The 16,357-nt window shown below is 46.3% G+C and overlaps 1 protein-coding gene across 1 annotated transcript in view; it reads left to right on the top strand.

Annotated features, from left to right (window-relative positions):
- Positions 1–16,357, top strand: part of USF1 (upstream transcription factor 1) — a 32,313-nt gene that overhangs the window by 12,607 nt on the left and 3,349 nt on the right. Inside the window, exons 3-10 of the mRNA XM_070766550.1 lie at positions 1,233–1,282; positions 2,615–2,733; positions 5,028–5,129; positions 7,235–7,424; positions 13,065–13,152; positions 13,715–13,773; positions 14,132–14,226; positions 16,170–16,353. Coding sequence (XP_070622651.1) covers positions 1,233–1,282; positions 2,615–2,733; positions 5,028–5,129; positions 7,235–7,424; positions 13,065–13,152; positions 13,715–13,773; positions 14,132–14,226; positions 16,170–16,353 — 887 coding nt within the window. The remainder of the gene's footprint in view (positions 1–1,232; positions 1,283–2,614; positions 2,734–5,027; positions 5,130–7,234; positions 7,425–13,064; positions 13,153–13,714; positions 13,774–14,131; positions 14,227–16,169; positions 16,354–16,357) is intronic.

Here is a 16,357-nt window from a genome sequence, read left to right as displayed (position 1 = left end):
CCGCCAGGGCGAAGGGCGGGCGAGCGGCGAAGGGCAGGCGAGCGGGTGCTGGGGAGGGCTTCTCGCCCTCCCGCCAGCAAGAGGGGGAGCGAACGGCGTGGGCAGGCGAAGGGCGGGCGAGCGGCAGCGAGGAGTTTGCGTGGGCGGTGGGGAAACTCCTCGCTGATGCCAGCAAGAGGGGGAAGACCCAGGGAAGCCGCCCAGCAGCTGATCTCCCGGTTGCCATCTACGCATGCGTGCCCATAGAAAAAAAAGGGCACGCATGCGTAGATGGTATTTTGACTTCCGGGTTGAAAAATCGCAAATTACCCTGTTCGCAATGGTCGGGGACGCAATAACCGGGGGATCACTGTAATTACATTCATTACCTTTGAGAATTTTGTCACATTTAAGCAACCTTTATCGATTTTGTTATGATTAAATAAGCCATTGTGATTTTGTTATTACAAATAGGTGCATTTCATATTAATAAAATGGAAATTCTTTGATCATTATTTTAGAAATGTATTTATCTTTTTAAAAATCATATTAGTGGTCTGCAGGACTTAAAATTATGAATTTGGTGGTCCGTGGGATTTAAAAGTATGATCTTTTGGTGGTCCCTGAGGTCCAGGGTAAAAGCAGTCCAGGTTCGCATCTTAGAAGTGTATAGCTAGCTGATGAGAGCTAAATAGCTCAAAATAGATCTAGTCTCCCTTTATTTCTTGAATCATTTCTTTGGAAGATTGGAAAGTATGGTTTGTGTCTGGACAGCCACTGGAGCGGAGCTGAAAGGCAAAAAAAAGCAGTATGCTCCCTCCTATACTTGGGTATACTGGGTGACTCAACAGAAAACTACACGCACACACAGTGTTCAGTAAGCTAGATGTTCCTTCAATCCCTCAATGACACAATTTAACCTCCAGATCCTTCTATCATCTTCAGCCCTTTGCTAACCAGCGTCGAGCAAAGCAGGGCCTGCCTCACCTTCAGGAGGGAATCCCAGTAAACTCCAAGTAAATCAAACTTCTGTGAAATCAAACTGTCCACTTAGGAAGCAACACTGACTGACAGTTTCACCTGCTGTTGTGCACATTCAGCTTTGTACAGAACAAAGTATTCAATGAGAATATTTCATTCATTCAGATCCAGGGTGTGTTCTTCGAGTGTTCCCTTTATTTTTTTTGAGCAGTATATATTCCATCCTGGGGAAAGAGTGTTCCCATCTCATGTGTTCCTCCTTGTCTCAGCAGGCAGCAGAAAACATCAGAGACAGAAGAGGGAACGGTTCAAATCCAGGAAGGTGAGCATTCTCTGGCCCGTTTGTACAGGGGTTATTCAAAAAGAATGAACCGATTCCGTGATGCGTTGCTTCAGTTCTCAAGCATCATCATGTAAATGAAAGAGGAGTTATCTAAGTTTTGAATGGCAAAAAGATCGCATTTATGTCCCACCGCTACCCACTAACCTTGATGACCTTAAAACATTGAATAACAACAGCTATGATGAACCCATTGGATCGTGATATGCTGATAACGTGCCTGGGGAGGGATTCTCTTATTGCATTGATGTTCCTGGTGCTTCAGGTGGGTGGCCACATTGAACACAGGAAATAAGAGCTGATTGAATACTCGTGACTTGGCTGGAGTTTTCTCTTACCTTTCCTTAATGCAATATTGCATCACCAAATCGGTTCATTCTTTTTGAATAAAACCCTATATTTTCTGCTCTTCCTACCCCTGCAAAATGGCTCCCTTCGAGGCAGACTCCGTTCCTGGAATCCCAGAAATTGGCCTCTGCAATGCTTGGCTTGATCTTACAGACATAAATAGGTGGGGGTGTTTCTTCTTGGTTGAGAAGTTCTGAGATTTCCTGGTGGTCTCCCACTCCTAAAGTGCTTGCTTTAGATCTTATCTTTGATCTCAAGGTTCCAGGTAGTCCTCAACTTACCACCACAGTTGAGCCCCAGAATTTCTGTTGCTAAGCAAGACAGTTGCAAAGTGAGTTTGGCCCATTTAATGCCCTATCTGGCCACAGTTGTTAAGTGAATCACTGCCATTGTTAAGTTAGTGGCCTGGCCGTTAAGCAAAGCCAGCTTCCCCATTGGCTTTGCTTGTCAGAAGGGGGTCACAAGGCCTCAGGACACTCGGGATCGTCATAAATATGAACCAGTTCCCGAGCATCTGATTTTTGATTACATGACTATGGGGATACGCCAACTGTCATAAAAATGATACTTTTTGGGGGGGGGGGCATTGTAATTTTGCCTGGTCACTAAACGGATGATTGTGATGGTGCGGTGGCCTAGAGATGGAGCTCTCGTTCACAATCAACTCTTGTGAGTTTGATCCTAGGTGGAGGCAGATATTTATCTCCCTGGGCACAATGAGAATATAGCTGCTGAACAAAACCTCTGTATTGGCAACAGGAAGGGCAATGGGCCAGTAAAACACTCAGCTCCATTTAGTTGCCCAGACTTCACCCCCGCAAGGGATTATGGGGTCAATAAATGATGATGGCTAAATGAATGGTTGTAAATCGAGGACTACATGTATTGCATAGTCCTGGAGAAAGGCCTAGAATTAACATGGCGGCTCCGGCCCTATTTAAGGCCCCTTTCTCTTCTTTCCTGAAGGAGCAGTAGCAACAGGTGAAGATCCCACTAGCGTGGCCATTGCAAGCATCCAGTCGGCGGCCACCTTTTCCGATCCTAACATCAAATATGTCTTCCGAGCAGAGAATGGAGGTACTCAGGTGAGCTTTTTCCACAAGGTTTCCTCACTTGCTACTCAGCAGGTATCCAAACCCAGCGTTTTTCTCAAGCTGGACAGGTTTAGACGGATGGGATTCTGGGATTTGAAGTCCACCTGTCTTAAACTTGCTCAGGTTGCTGCCAACTCCCTGTATTCATCTATTCTTCAAAAACAGAGATCTGGTCTGCCCAAAAGGACTCTCTCGCTTATTTGCATGTTTGCCGCTTGCAAGTTTGGAGTTAACACTTATAGGCATTTACTGGCTTTGGCGTGTGTTTTCTCTGCAATCTTATAAAATTTAAATGTACGGACAAAGTCCAAGTGTGTTTGGATATGTTTGCAGCTTTGAGGTTTTTATAAACATAGTAAAGGCAGAATACAAATTTGCATGGTAGGGATTCATTTGGTAGGGAAGGATATAGGAGTAGTGATTTCTGACAGTCTCAAAATGGATGAACAGTGCAATCAGGTGGTAGGGAAAGCAAGTAGAATTATTGGCTGCATAGCTAGAGGTATAACAAGCAGGAAGAGGGAGATTGTGATCCCGCTGTATAGAGTGCTGATGAGACTACATTTGGAATACTATGTCCAGTTCTGGAGACCTCACCTACAAAAAGATATTGATAAAATTGAACGGGTCCAAAGACGGGCCACAAGAATGGTGGAAGGTCTTAAGCATAAAACATATCAGGAAAGACTTCATGAACTCAATCTGTATAGTCTGGAGGAGAGAAGGGAAAGGGGGGACATGATCAAAACATTTAAATATGTTAAAGGGTTATTACATAAGGTCCAGGAGGGAAGTGTTTTTAATACGGTAGGAAAGTGAACACAAGAATAAGGGGGCACAATCTGAGGTTAGTTGGAGGCAAGATCAGAAGCAACATGAGAAAATATTATTTTACTGAAAGAGGAGTAGATGCTTGGAACAAACTTCCAGCAGACGTGGTTGGTAAATCCACAGTAACTGAATTTAAACATGCCTGGAGTAAACATACAGTGGTACCTCTACTTATGAACTCAATATGTTTCGTGAGGAGATTCTTAAGTAGAAAAGGTTGCAAGTAGAAGCAATTTTTCCCATAGGAATCAATGTAAAAGCAAATAATGCGTGCAAACCCATTAGGAAAGAAATAAAAGCTCGGAATTTGGGTGGGAGGAGGAGGAGGAGGAGGAAGAGAAGGACAGTCGCTGCCCAGAGCGAAGGGAGTGTTTCTTTTCTCTGAGCGCTGGCAGAGGTTTATTCCCTCTCCAAGTGCCCAGAGAAAGGAAAATGCTTTGTTCGCTCTGGATGCCAAATCCTCCTTAAGCACCACCGAAAGGCTCCTCTGGCAGCCCAGAAAAGCCTGAAATGGCCGGGATTAAAGGGGGAATGGCAGGAAACTGGCTGGACCTTCATGCCGCTCTCAAATTTCCCAGGAAAATTTTCTGGGCTCGGGTTCTTAAATAGAAAATGGTTCTTAAGAAGAGGCAAGAAAATCTTGAACACACAGTTCTTATCTAGAAAAGTTCTTAAGTAGAGGTACCACTGTACAGTGATCCCTCGAGTATCGCGAGGGTTACGTTCCAAGACCCCTCGCGATACTCGATTTTTCGCAATATAGTGGTGCGGAAGTAAAAACACCATCTGCGCATGTGCACCCTTTTTTCCATGGCCGCGCATGCGCAGATGGTGTTTTTACTTCCGCACCTGGCCCAGGGAAGGTTCCTTCCGCCGCCCAGCAGCTGATCTGCTCGACAGCGCCGCAGCAGCGAGGAGCCGAAGATCCGGGTTTCCCCGCCGCCCACGCAAAGGGGAAACCCCGATCTTCGGCTCCTCGCTGCTGCTGCGCCCGCCGCTTGTCCGCCCGCCGCTTGTCCGCTGCCCGCCTGCCCGCTGCTCGGTGCACGAGAGAGGGAAAGTGAGAAAAAGAGGGAGAGCAAGAGGGGGAGAGATAGAGAAAGAGAGAGAAGGAAAGAAAGAAAGAGATGAGAAAGGAAGGAAGAGAGTGAGAGAGAAAGAGAGAGAGAGAAGAGTGGAGTATTTTTTAATTAATATTTTCTGAAAAATCGCGATATAGCGTTTCGCAAAGATCAAGATCGCGAAAATCGAGGGATCACTGTATATCCATCCTAAGATAAAATACAGGAAATAGTATAAGGGCAGACTAGATGGACCATGAGGCCTTTTTCTGCCATCAATCTTCTATGTTTCTACAAGTAAATAATTTCAAAGCTCCCCATTCTCAGTGCATCACTCCCACGCACACACACACACCATTGTCCTGTCTCAGTTTTTGCTCTTTCCTCCTCCAGCTGATGTACAGAGTCATACAGGTGGCCGAGGGGCAGCTGGATGGGCAGACGGAGGGCAGTGGCGCCATCAGCGGCTACCCTGCAACACAGTCCATGACCCAGGTAGGTGCCGCCGATTTGGAGGAAGAGGAAGGTGATTCCTCCTGGGGAAGAGCTGAATCCTCTGACCGCAGGTGGGTCTCAACACGTGTCAATGGGAGCTTCCGCCAGGGGAACCAAGCTGACCAGGGAATTCTGGGAGTTGAAGTCCTCACCTCTTAAAGTGGCCAAGGTTGAGAACCACCATCCTGGAGCATCTTCCCTACTTTTCCTTTTGCTCTAGCCCCGCATGGCAACTTTAAGACGTGTGGACTTCAACTCCCAGAATTCCCCATGGCTAGCTGAGGAGTTGAAGACCACAAATCATGAGGTCACCCTCTTTCTTTTTTTATATATATATTTATATAATTTTCTCCCTCTAAAGTACATAAGTGCTTAATAAACAGTGTATTGTCTGGATCAATTTACTTATACTGTACAATATAATAATTCCAACAGGGTGTCCAGCAAATCTGGAAAACAAGGAAATCAGGAAATTATCAGGGAACGGCAGTTTGGGAATTATCAGGGAATTCGTGAAAAAATGGAATAAATCAGGGGGGAAAAACTATTAAAATGTTTAAACGTCAGGGGGAAATCATGGGAAAAAACCAACGAACGCGCTGCCTGGCAGAGTCAAGGAAAAATAAGCATAACTGGCAACAAGTAGATAAGACGGAGTGGCTGTGGGTTTTGCCTCCCAAGGACAATCCCATCTGTCCGTCCATCACCCTGGGGGGGGGGAATTATTGACCCCCACGGAGAGGGTCTGCAACTTGGGCGTCCTCCTCGATCCACAGCTCACATTAGAGAACCATCTTTCAGCTGTGGCGAGGGGGGCGTTTGCCCAGGTTCGCCTGGTGCACCAGTTGCGGCCCTATCTGGACCGGGACTCATTGCTCACAGTCACTCATGCCCTCATCACCTCGAGGTTCGACTACTGTAACACTCTCTACATGGGGCTACCTTTGAAAAGTGTTCGGAAACTTCAGATCATGCAGAATGCAGCTGCGAGAGCAGTCATGGGCTTACCTAGGTATGCCCATGTCACACCAACACTCCGCAGTCTGCATTGGCTGCCGATCAATTTCCGGTCACAATTCAAAGTGTTGGTTATGACCTTTAAAGCCCTTCATGGCATTGGACCAGAATATCTCCGAGACCGCCTCCTGCCGCACGAATCCCAGCGACCGATTAGGTCCCACAGAGTGGGCCTTCTTCGGGTCCCGTCAACTAAACAATGTCGGTTGGCAGGTCCCAGGGGAAGAGCCTTGTCTGTGGCGGCCCCGACTCTCTGGAACCAACTCCCCCCAGAGATTAGAACTGCCCCTACTCTCCCTGCCTTCCGTAAACTCCTTAAAACCCACCTTTGTCGTCAGGCATGGGGGAACTGAAACACCTCCCCCGGGCATGTACAATTTATGTATGGTATGTTTGAGTGTGTGTTTGTTTAGTAAATGGGGTTTTTAAAATATTTTAAATTATATTTAGATTTGTCATGAATTGTTGTATCCTGCTGTGAGCTGCCCCGAGTCTGCGGAGAGGGGCGGCATACAAATCTAAATAATAAATAAATAAATAAATAAAATAAACTTGCTTCCTCAGCTACCGATATTTCTCCACAGCTTAGCTGTTTGGTATGACGTCATTTACGACCACTCCTTAATTAGATCACTAGTTACAGGGAAATGTCAGGGAAATATCTGAATTTCAACATGCTTTCCCCCCTGGACAACCAGTTCCAATGATAATAATATTAATTAACCACTGTAATACTGATGTTTATTTATGTATAGTCCAAATCTTGCATCTTTTACTTATATATACTTATATATTATATACGTAGATCAATAACTGTTCGTCTTCTAATTTCTACCTCTTTTATCTACCCATTGATGGAACAAATCCCATATTAAATGATATTCTGTTTTTTCCTTATCTTTTGTTATTAATGTCAATCTATCCACTCAGTCTAATTTTTTTCTAATTCTACTTCCACGGGGTGTATATCCTCATTTTTGCAATATTGTGCAAATACAATTCCCCTTTATTATAATTTTCTGGTGATGTACCTAAAGAAAGATATGTCCGGTTTGAAAGTCACCATCTCAACAACCTTCTCTTCCCAGGCTGTCATCCAAGGAGCATTCACGAGCGAAGATGCCGTCGACTCCGAAGCTGCGGCCACCGAGACCCACTACACCTATTATCCAGCCACCGTGGCCGACACCAGCACCTCCGCTGGAGCAGGGACGACTGCAGTGGTCACCACTCAGAACTCAGATGCCCTTCTGGGACAAGCCACGCCCACCGGCACAGGTCTGTCAGTCAGGACCGTGCCAGGGGGAGGTCGGGCCCAGGCCTGTCCTCCCACTGTGCCATGACCTTGTTCCTCTCCCCAATCTGTGAATGGGATTAATTTGCATTCCATTGATAAATGCTGCCTTTCGACTTGTGAACCATTTCTGGCAGAGCCAAAGGAAGTGATCAATTTGATAGGCCGAGACGAGAGTTTTCCCAACCTTGAGAACGTGTAGACTGGTGGACTTCAATTTCCAGAATTGAATAGAATTTATGGGAGGATTCTGGGAGTTGAAGTCCATAGTCTTAATGTTGCCACGGTTGAAAAATAATCTTGGCGTAGGGCGGTGTTTCTCAATTATTTTCTGTTTGTTTATTTATTTATTTAATTTGACTTCTGTGCCACCCAATCCCGAAGGACTCAGGGTGGCTTATCGCACGAGTCCCAGCGACCAGTTAGGTCCCACAGAGTAGGTCTTCTCCGGGTCCCGTCAACTAAACAATGTCGCTTGGCAGGACCCAGGGGAAGAGCCTTCTCTGTGGCGGCCCCGGCCCTCTGGAACCAGCTCCCTCCAGAGATTAGAATTGCCCCCACCCTCCTTGTCTTTCGCAAACTTCTTAAAACCCACCTCTGCCGCCAGGCATGGGGGAACTGAGATACTCTTTCCCCCTAGGCCTTTACAATTATGTGCATGGTATGTCTGTATGTATGTTTGGTTTTATAATAAGGGTTTTTAACTGTTTTAATATTGGATTGTTTATATGCTGTTTTTATTACTGTTGTTAGCCGCCCTGAGTCTACGGAGAGGGGCGGCATACAATTCCAATAAATAAATAAATAAATAAAATACAATAAAAAAGAAGTCAAATATGAAATCTAAAACAACCAAAGTTTCATTAAAAAACCCATGATACAGGGTGCGTTCCAAAAGTAATGCAATTATTTTTTTAAAGTAATTTATTGAAAAGATTTGCACAAACACTTAAAATTCTTTAAAGTACTGTCCTTGGGCCTCTACACATTTTTTCCAGCGACTCTGCCATGACCGGTATTGCGCCCTGGAAGGCGTCTTCGGGGACCTCTCGCAAGGTCTTTGTCACGGCTGATTGGATCTCTTCTATGGATGAAAAACGGGTTCCTTTCAGGGCTGCCTTAATCCGAGGGAAGAAAAAGAAGTCTGCCGGGGTGACGTCAGGGCTAAGTGGGGGGTGGAGGGCGTTGGTCCCTGGTGTTTGGCCAGGAACTCGTGGAATCGTAGCGCGTTGTGGCAAGGCGCGTTGTCGTGATGGAGTTGCGAGGGAGTGGAGATGTCTTTTCTCGTCCTGATGACCCTTTTTCGGAGTCTTTCCAGCACATCCAAGTAGTAGGCAGCGTTAACTGTCTGTCCTTGAGGAACAAGGACCACTCCTTTACTGTCGAAAAAGACAATGAGCATTGTTTTCACTTTGGATTGGCTCATTCTTGCCTTTTGGGGCTTGGGGGACTGGTCGGTGTGCCACTCAGAGCTTTGGCGTTTTGCTTCTAGGTTGTATTCAAAAAAACCAGGTTTCATCACCAGTGATGACATTGTCCAAATAATCAGGTTCAATTTCTATACGTTGCAAAAGTTCACTGGAAATTTCCATTCCATTTTTCTTGTGACCCAATCAGCGCGCAGAGATTTACAATAACTGACATCCTGCCGCTTCCACAGCTTGGAGATCACTGACACCGGTTTCGCGGCAAAGCTTAGCGTCCCCCGTCCCCCCTAGTCCAAGTGCTTCGGTCCCAGTCCGACCAATAGGAGTGGCGTGGGAAATTCAATTGCATTACTTTTGGAATGCACTCTGTAGGACGTATGATTGTATGCATACATACCATTCATACAATTTGGCCATGATGGTTGTTAGTTTATGGTCCTCAGGCCTGCCGGCAAAGCCAGGTCTTCATGGCCTTACAGAAGGCTAGTAAGGTGGGAGTAGTACGGACATGGAGTGGGAGTTGGTTCCATAGAGTCATACAATGTACCCTCTAAGATGCGTGCCCACACACCCCAAAAAACTCCCCCACGCACCCTTTTCCAAGGCCGTGCAAGGAGCTGCGGCTGCCCCCACGCCTCCAGCCCCCCACGCCTCCTGCCTTCTCGCCGCTGACCCCCACCTGCCCGATCCGCCCCTCTTTCTCCTCCGCTTCCCGCCTTGGGGCGCGGCTCCTCCCGCAGCAGTGGCTGCGGCGATGCTGGTGACTGCGGCTTCTTGTCCTCCCGATCCGGCCACTAGCTGCTTCGAGAACGCCCGCCCCGCCCCTCTCACAGTCCCTTTGCCGAGAGCGCTTTCGTCCCGGCTGTCGGCGAAGGGGCTACAGGAGAGGCGGGGCGGGCATTCTTCTCTCAGTGGAAGCAGGTGAAGGTGATTTAGAATGTTAGGCGCCCATGCGTGCGCACTCCCCATCCCCCTGCCATTCAAAATAAAAACCTTCGCCAGCCTCCGCAGAGAAGAAAGGAAGAGAGAGAAGGAGAGAACAAGAGAGAGAGAGAGAGAGAGCAACAGACATAGCGAGATAAAGAGAAAGTGAGAAAGAGAGGGGGGAGAGAGAGAAGGGAAAGAGAGATAGCAACAGAGAGAGAACAAGAGAGAAAGAGAGAGAGAGAAAGCAAGAGAGAGAAAGAGAACAAGAGAGAGAATTGAGGCAGAGAATGACAGGAAAGAGAAACAGAGAAGTGACCCTTGATTTAAAGCATATGTTAAAAGCACTTAAATAATGACAGAAAAAAAACCCCAGCCCTCACCTGTTTTTATTAATAATAATAGATTTTGGTTTTGTTTTATTATTAATTTCTTTTAATAAAAAATAAGGGTTTCTTTCATTCATTCATTCATTCATTCATTTATTTATTTATTTGACTTCTATGCCGCTCAGACACTATACTTTTCCTCCATTTAGAGGGAACATTGGAGTCAGAGCGGCAACAGAGAAGGCCCTCCCCTGCAGTCCCGCCAACTTGCTTTGCTTAGTCAATGGGACCTGGGGGAGGCCAACTCTGTGTTCTCTTGTTGGTCTGTAGGAGGTATGCGGCAAGAGGCAGTCCCATAAATAGTCTGGTCCTGAGCCATGTAGGGCTTTATAGGTGACAACCAACACTGTTATTCCCCCCCCCCCCCAGGAAGAAGTAAACATTTCACCCACCCCAACTCTCCACCATGACTATAAATAGCATTGCGCCCCGTCCGACCTGCTACCACCAAATTGTGCCCCACCGCGTGAAGCGCACCCTACCTGACACTTGTGCAGGTACCTCCATCATGTTCCTCGGCGTTGTTTCCAGGGAAGCCCATTCTAAAAGAGTTCAAGAAGTTTGATTCAAAGTTCCAATTTATTATTACAGTCACAGACCAAAACAAATAAAAACACTCAGTGAACACGCAATCGGAAGTTGTAGGATAAAATGATGAATAACAGATAAAATCCATGATAAAACCCAGTCTATCAATTATGCATTGTCAATACTACTGAAATTACAGTCCATAAGCTGTGGGGTGAATGCTCAGTTTGATACTGTTAGGGAAAGGAATAAATAAGGTTGCCACATTTGTCTTATAAATTAGCTACAGTGTATTAGGCCAGTGTTTCCCAACCTTGGCCACTTGAAGATATCTGGACTTCAACTCCCAGAATTCTGGCTGGGGAATTCTGGGAGTTGAAGTCCAGATATCTTCAAGTGGCCACGGTTGGGAAACACTGTATTAGACACTTAAAAGCTGCCCCCAACTGGCTGCCCTGGACACAACGCCAAGGAATGCAATGGAGGTACCAGTACAAGTGTCAGATAGGAGGCACATCCTACTCCCTGCAGCCAAAAAAGCACCTTTCCCAGAGTCATGTGCAGGGGGGATTGCATTTACCATCGCTACCCGTGCACTGCACGGCTAGCTTCAGGTCTCTGGTGTGTGCCTGCGCATGTCCCAGCGTGTTTCTGCTTCCACGCATGCACAGAAGCAAAAAAATTGCCAAAATCTCACACACGCCTCCCCTCGCAAGATTTTGCTTCCCGTGCAAGCACAAAAAACAGGTGAGTGGACACCAGAGACCTGAAGCTACATGCAGCTCAACTTTTACTACCAGTGCAGCGTCCTTTACCGTTTCAGTAGGAACCCACTACTGGTCATGTGCCCTGCGTGGGGGGGAGGGGAGTGTGCCCCACTATTTGAGAAGCACTGGCCTAGGGAAGAGATGTGGAATGATGGCTCCTTTATGACTTGTGGACTTCAACTCCCAGAATTCTAGGAGTTGAGGTGCCTAAAAAGTTGCCACGTTTGGGGATCCCTGCCCTACAGCAATGAAGTGTGATTGTAGTCATGTGTCGTCCCCCCCAAAGCCTTAGGATCAGATTATTTACAGGACCATTTTCTGCCTCAAACATCCCAGCGACCGATCAAATCCCACAGGATTGGCTTCCTCTGAATCCCGTCAACCAAGCAGTGTTGGCTGGTGGGACCTCAGGGAATGGCCTTCTCTGTGGGGGCCCCGGCTCTCTGGAACCAACTTCCCCCGGAGATCTGCACCGCTCCCACCCTCCTGGCCTTCCAAAAGGCCCTAAAAACATGGCTTTGCCCCCAGGCCTGGGGCCGTTGAGCAAGAACACACTGCTCCGACCCGAATTGATGAATGATTGATAGATGAATGTTTTTATGATGAATATTTTATACTATTAATGATTGACGGGTGAATGTTTTAATTGATGGGGTTTTACTGATTATATAATGTTTTTTTAATCTTTGTATGCCACCCTGAGTCCATTGGAGAAGGGCGGTTTATAAATCTATTCATTTCAATTCAGATTCTTTGGCAAGTTGAGAAGTGATAATGGTTGCAATGGCATAAGTGCATGTTCAGCTTGGCAGATCTGTTGTGAGTTGAGAACTCTAGTTGCTTTAGTCTGGCAAGATTCTGTCACCAATGAAGAAATGGCTGGGAAGGAAGTCCAGTTTTGGGTTTAGTTAGAAACATAGAAGATTGAGGGCAGAAAAAAACATCCTGGTCCATCTAGTCTGCCCTTATACTATTTCCTGTATTTTATTTTAGGATGGATCTATGTTTATCCCAGGCATGTTTAAATTCAGTTACTGTGGATTAACAACCACGTCTGCTGGAAGTTTGTTCCAAGCATCTACTCCTCTTTCAGTCAAATAATATTTTCTCATGTTACTTCTGATCTTGCCTCCAACTAACCTCAGATTGTGCCCCCTTGTTGTGTTCACTTTCCCACTAAAAACACTTCCTTCCTGAACCTTATTTAACCCTTTAACATATTTAAATGTTTTGAGGTCCAGAAGTGAACACAGTATTCCAAATGGGGTCTCACCAGCGCTCTATACAGCGGGATCACAATCTCCCTCTTCCTGCTTGTTATACCTCTAGCTATGCAGCCAAGCATTCTATTTGCTTTCCCTACCGCCTTACTGCACTGCTCACCCATTTTGAGACTGTCAGAAATCACTACCCCTACATCCTTCTCTTCTGAAGTTTTTGCTAGCACAGAACTGCCAATACAATACTCAGATTGATGATTCCTTTTGCCCAAGTGTATTAGTTGTTGTTGGATGTGATTCCTTTGGAAGTATTTTTGACACACAAAGCTCTCTTTCTCTCTCTCTCTCTCTCTCTCCCACTTCAAACAGGGCAGTTTTTCGTCATGATGTCACCCCAGGAGGTGCTACAGAGTGGAACCCAGCGGTCGATCGCACCCCGGACTCACCCGTATTCCCCGTGAGTGACAGGCCTCATATTTAATGACATGCTTGCTGATGTTTGAAATGGGAGGGCGGGAGCTTTCTTTTGAGTTTCCCAAGTTTTCAGAATTGGTTTGCTAAAGGCAGCGGCTCTCAACCTTGTAGGCACCAAGAAGAAGTTTCTCTCTTTTTAAAAAAAAATTAAATTGATTTTAAAATATATATAAAGCACACACACAACATACAACAAGTGCTCCGTGATTTGTGCCCACCACCAGACACCATTCGCACCCCTCCATCAAAATGTGGGCATATTATATATATATCATTTTAACTCAAGAGCAATATATCTATTTACATATTATAAAATGATTCCAATTTATTCCTTGTGGCTTGGTCTCAAATTCTACTAACCATCAGGGAGAGGTTTCTCCGGGAACGTGGTCTTCCTTTTCACACTTCCAACCCTGGTTTGACACTCCTTTGTCTGCTTTTAATATCTTAGGCCAAGTGTCACAGGCCAAAAATACTTGTTTGCAAGAATTCTGTCTTAAATTATGACACAACGTAAATTGAATGATGCCTTTTCCTTCTTCCAGGAAGTCAGAAGCTCCACGGACAACACGGGACGAAAAGCGTCGGGCACAGCACAACGAAGGTGAGGAAGGCAGCCCGGATTGGGGGAGGAGAGAGAGGCAATGCTGCCTAGTGGTTAGGTTGGTGGAATAGAACTGGGGAGATCAAATCCGTCCTTAAACCATGGAAAGTCCCTAAATGACGGCCCAATCTACTTCACAAGGTTGTCGTTCTGGGAGATAGGAATAAAGGAAAGGCCCCATGAAAATACAAGGAGTCCTCAACTTGCGACCATTCATTTAGTGACTCTTTGAAATTACAACAGCACCCAGTCTGGTCTTGCACGTAATGCCGCTGCAGAATTTCCACAACTTTGTGAAGCGGCTGGGCAGAGCCTCTCTTTCCAGACAATAACCCTGTAATCCTTCTGTGCCCTGTAGTGGAACGCCGGCGCAGAGACAAGATCAACAACTGGATTGTGCAGCTGTCCAAGATCATTCCGGACTGTTCTATGGAGAACACCAAATCTGGACAGGTGAGAATAGTTGAGAAGCTCCTGCTGTGGGGAGATGAGGTTTAGGGTTGGTGATGGGGGCAATATTAGGCCCGCCTTTGGCATGAAAGACAGTCTGGGAGTTCTAGTCTCATTTTAGGAATGAAAAAGTTGGGTGACTTTGGGCCAATCGCCAGGAGACTGGGAGTTCTAGTCCCGCCTATAGCATGAAAGACAGCTGGGTGACTTTGGGCCAATCACTAGGAGACTGGTGATATAGTCCCGCCTATAGCATGAAAGACAGCTGGGTGATTGGGCCAATCACCAGGAGACTGAGAGTTATAGTCCCGCCTATAGCATGAAACACAGCTGGGTGATTTTAAGCCAGTCACTAGAGACTGGGAGTTCTAGTCCCACCTATGGCATGAAAGGCCTCTGGGTGACTTTGTGTCAGGCCAAAGCCAGAATGCTTGGAGGTCTTGGCCTACCACATTATGCTATGTTCTTTGGGAATGTTTCTTGCTGTGGGAAGAGGGGAGGGGCGGTTGCATGAGGAGTTAGAGGTAGACAAAATAAATTTCTTTTAGCGTTTCAAGGTCATCTTTTGTCAGCACCCGGCTGGAAGAGGATGGGCATGTACGCACCTGGTGGCAGATTAGTGGTCTGTGTGACAAACTTGTGGATGTGGGGACACAAACTGTCCCATAAGTTACTGCAGTGATCTCATAATCTGCAACACACACACACACCCAATGGCACATGTACGCTCCTTGGGACTCTCACCTCTTCCCATTTAACGACCTGTTGTTCCTGGAGTTACGACTGCAGTTGGAACCAGAATTTCTGCCCCAAGCAAAATATAGACGTGGGGCAATCATTATTTTATAATCACATCAATTACCAACTGAAATTTTGTCCCAGTTGCTGTTGTAATCCAAGGACTTGGGCTTGAATAGAAGGTGATGGCTGGACAGAATGGATGCTACAAGATACCTCCAGCATCCTTCATCATTGGCTTCTGATATCTAGTAGACTCCTGGAGGCCCCAGGTTCCTCCCCGTAGTAGGTTTAGTACTGCTGGTGATCTGGTTAGCGATCTACTCGGCTGGTAACCGTTGGCTCATTGATGAGCTATTTGTCTCCAGTCCAGGATGTTTGGGGAATGATAACCCAGAAGGTTCTGCCTTCTCTTCATTCAAAGTAGCGACTGTTGTGGCCTGTCTGCGTCCCGCTTAGCTGATCACGGATTCTGAGGATCGAGAGACGGGTGTCGGTTGGTATCCTAGGCCAAGTTTGATAGCGAGAAGCGAGGAGAGGATGTGGAGTCAGAGGCTGAAAGCCAACCAGGGCCTGTTGCACCTCCAGAGGTGCCCGTGAATGACTCAGGAGAAGAGAAAGAGCCGCTTCTTGATGCCAGAGTACGCAGGGGTGTTAAAAGGCAGGAGTGGCTGAGGAGGAAGAGGTCTCTGCATGAGTAGATCTCTAGAACCCTTGGCCATGCCTTTTGGCTACTTAACAAGTGATTCAGGAAGTCAATGTTCGAATATGAGAGATGGATGATCGGATCATACTTGTTCTATGTTTCTTCTATGTTTCTATGTTTGACTTTCTGTGATTTGCAAATTAAGAAACTGAAAACTCTGTCTTCAGGCTTCCTGGCAATTCAGCGTGAGTCATGTTAATTAAAGACTGGATCAAAGAAAACTATTTGGGGAGTTTTGGCCTTCTGCCTGAGATTTTAATTAACAGCCGCTACAGCAACTGACTGATTCCTTGCTTTTGCTGATATATTTTATACAGTTAAACTTTTTGCTGGCAAACTATTAGAAATTATATGCTTAAAGCTTGTCAGCTTCTTTTGTGTGTGGACCTATTTCTTCGGGGGCTCATCATCGGGGCAGAACAGTGACCAAATCGGGAATGGTGGCTGCCCCAAATTACCGTAGTTATTCTCTTGAGTCCCTTTCTCTTCTTCCCCCCTGCAGAGTAAAGGCGGAATCCTCTCCAAAGCTTGTGACTACATCCAGGAATTAAGACAGAATAACATCCGTCTTTCTGAGGAATTGCAGGGCCTGGATCAGCTCCAGGTGGATAATGGAGTCTTGCGACAACAGGTAAGGTTGGCAGACACACACACCCCTTCCCCTATTTTTGGAGGGGACCCTCAATGCTC

Source organism: Erythrolamprus reginae, chromosome 13 (genome assembly GCF_031021105.1).
Source record: "Erythrolamprus reginae isolate rEryReg1 chromosome 13, rEryReg1.hap1, whole genome shotgun sequence".
Classification (NCBI taxonomy): Eukaryota; Metazoa; Chordata; class Lepidosauria; order Squamata; family Dipsadidae; genus Erythrolamprus; species Erythrolamprus reginae.
Note: the sequence above shows the minus strand (reverse complement) of the source record. Positions and strands in the feature narration are given on the sequence as shown.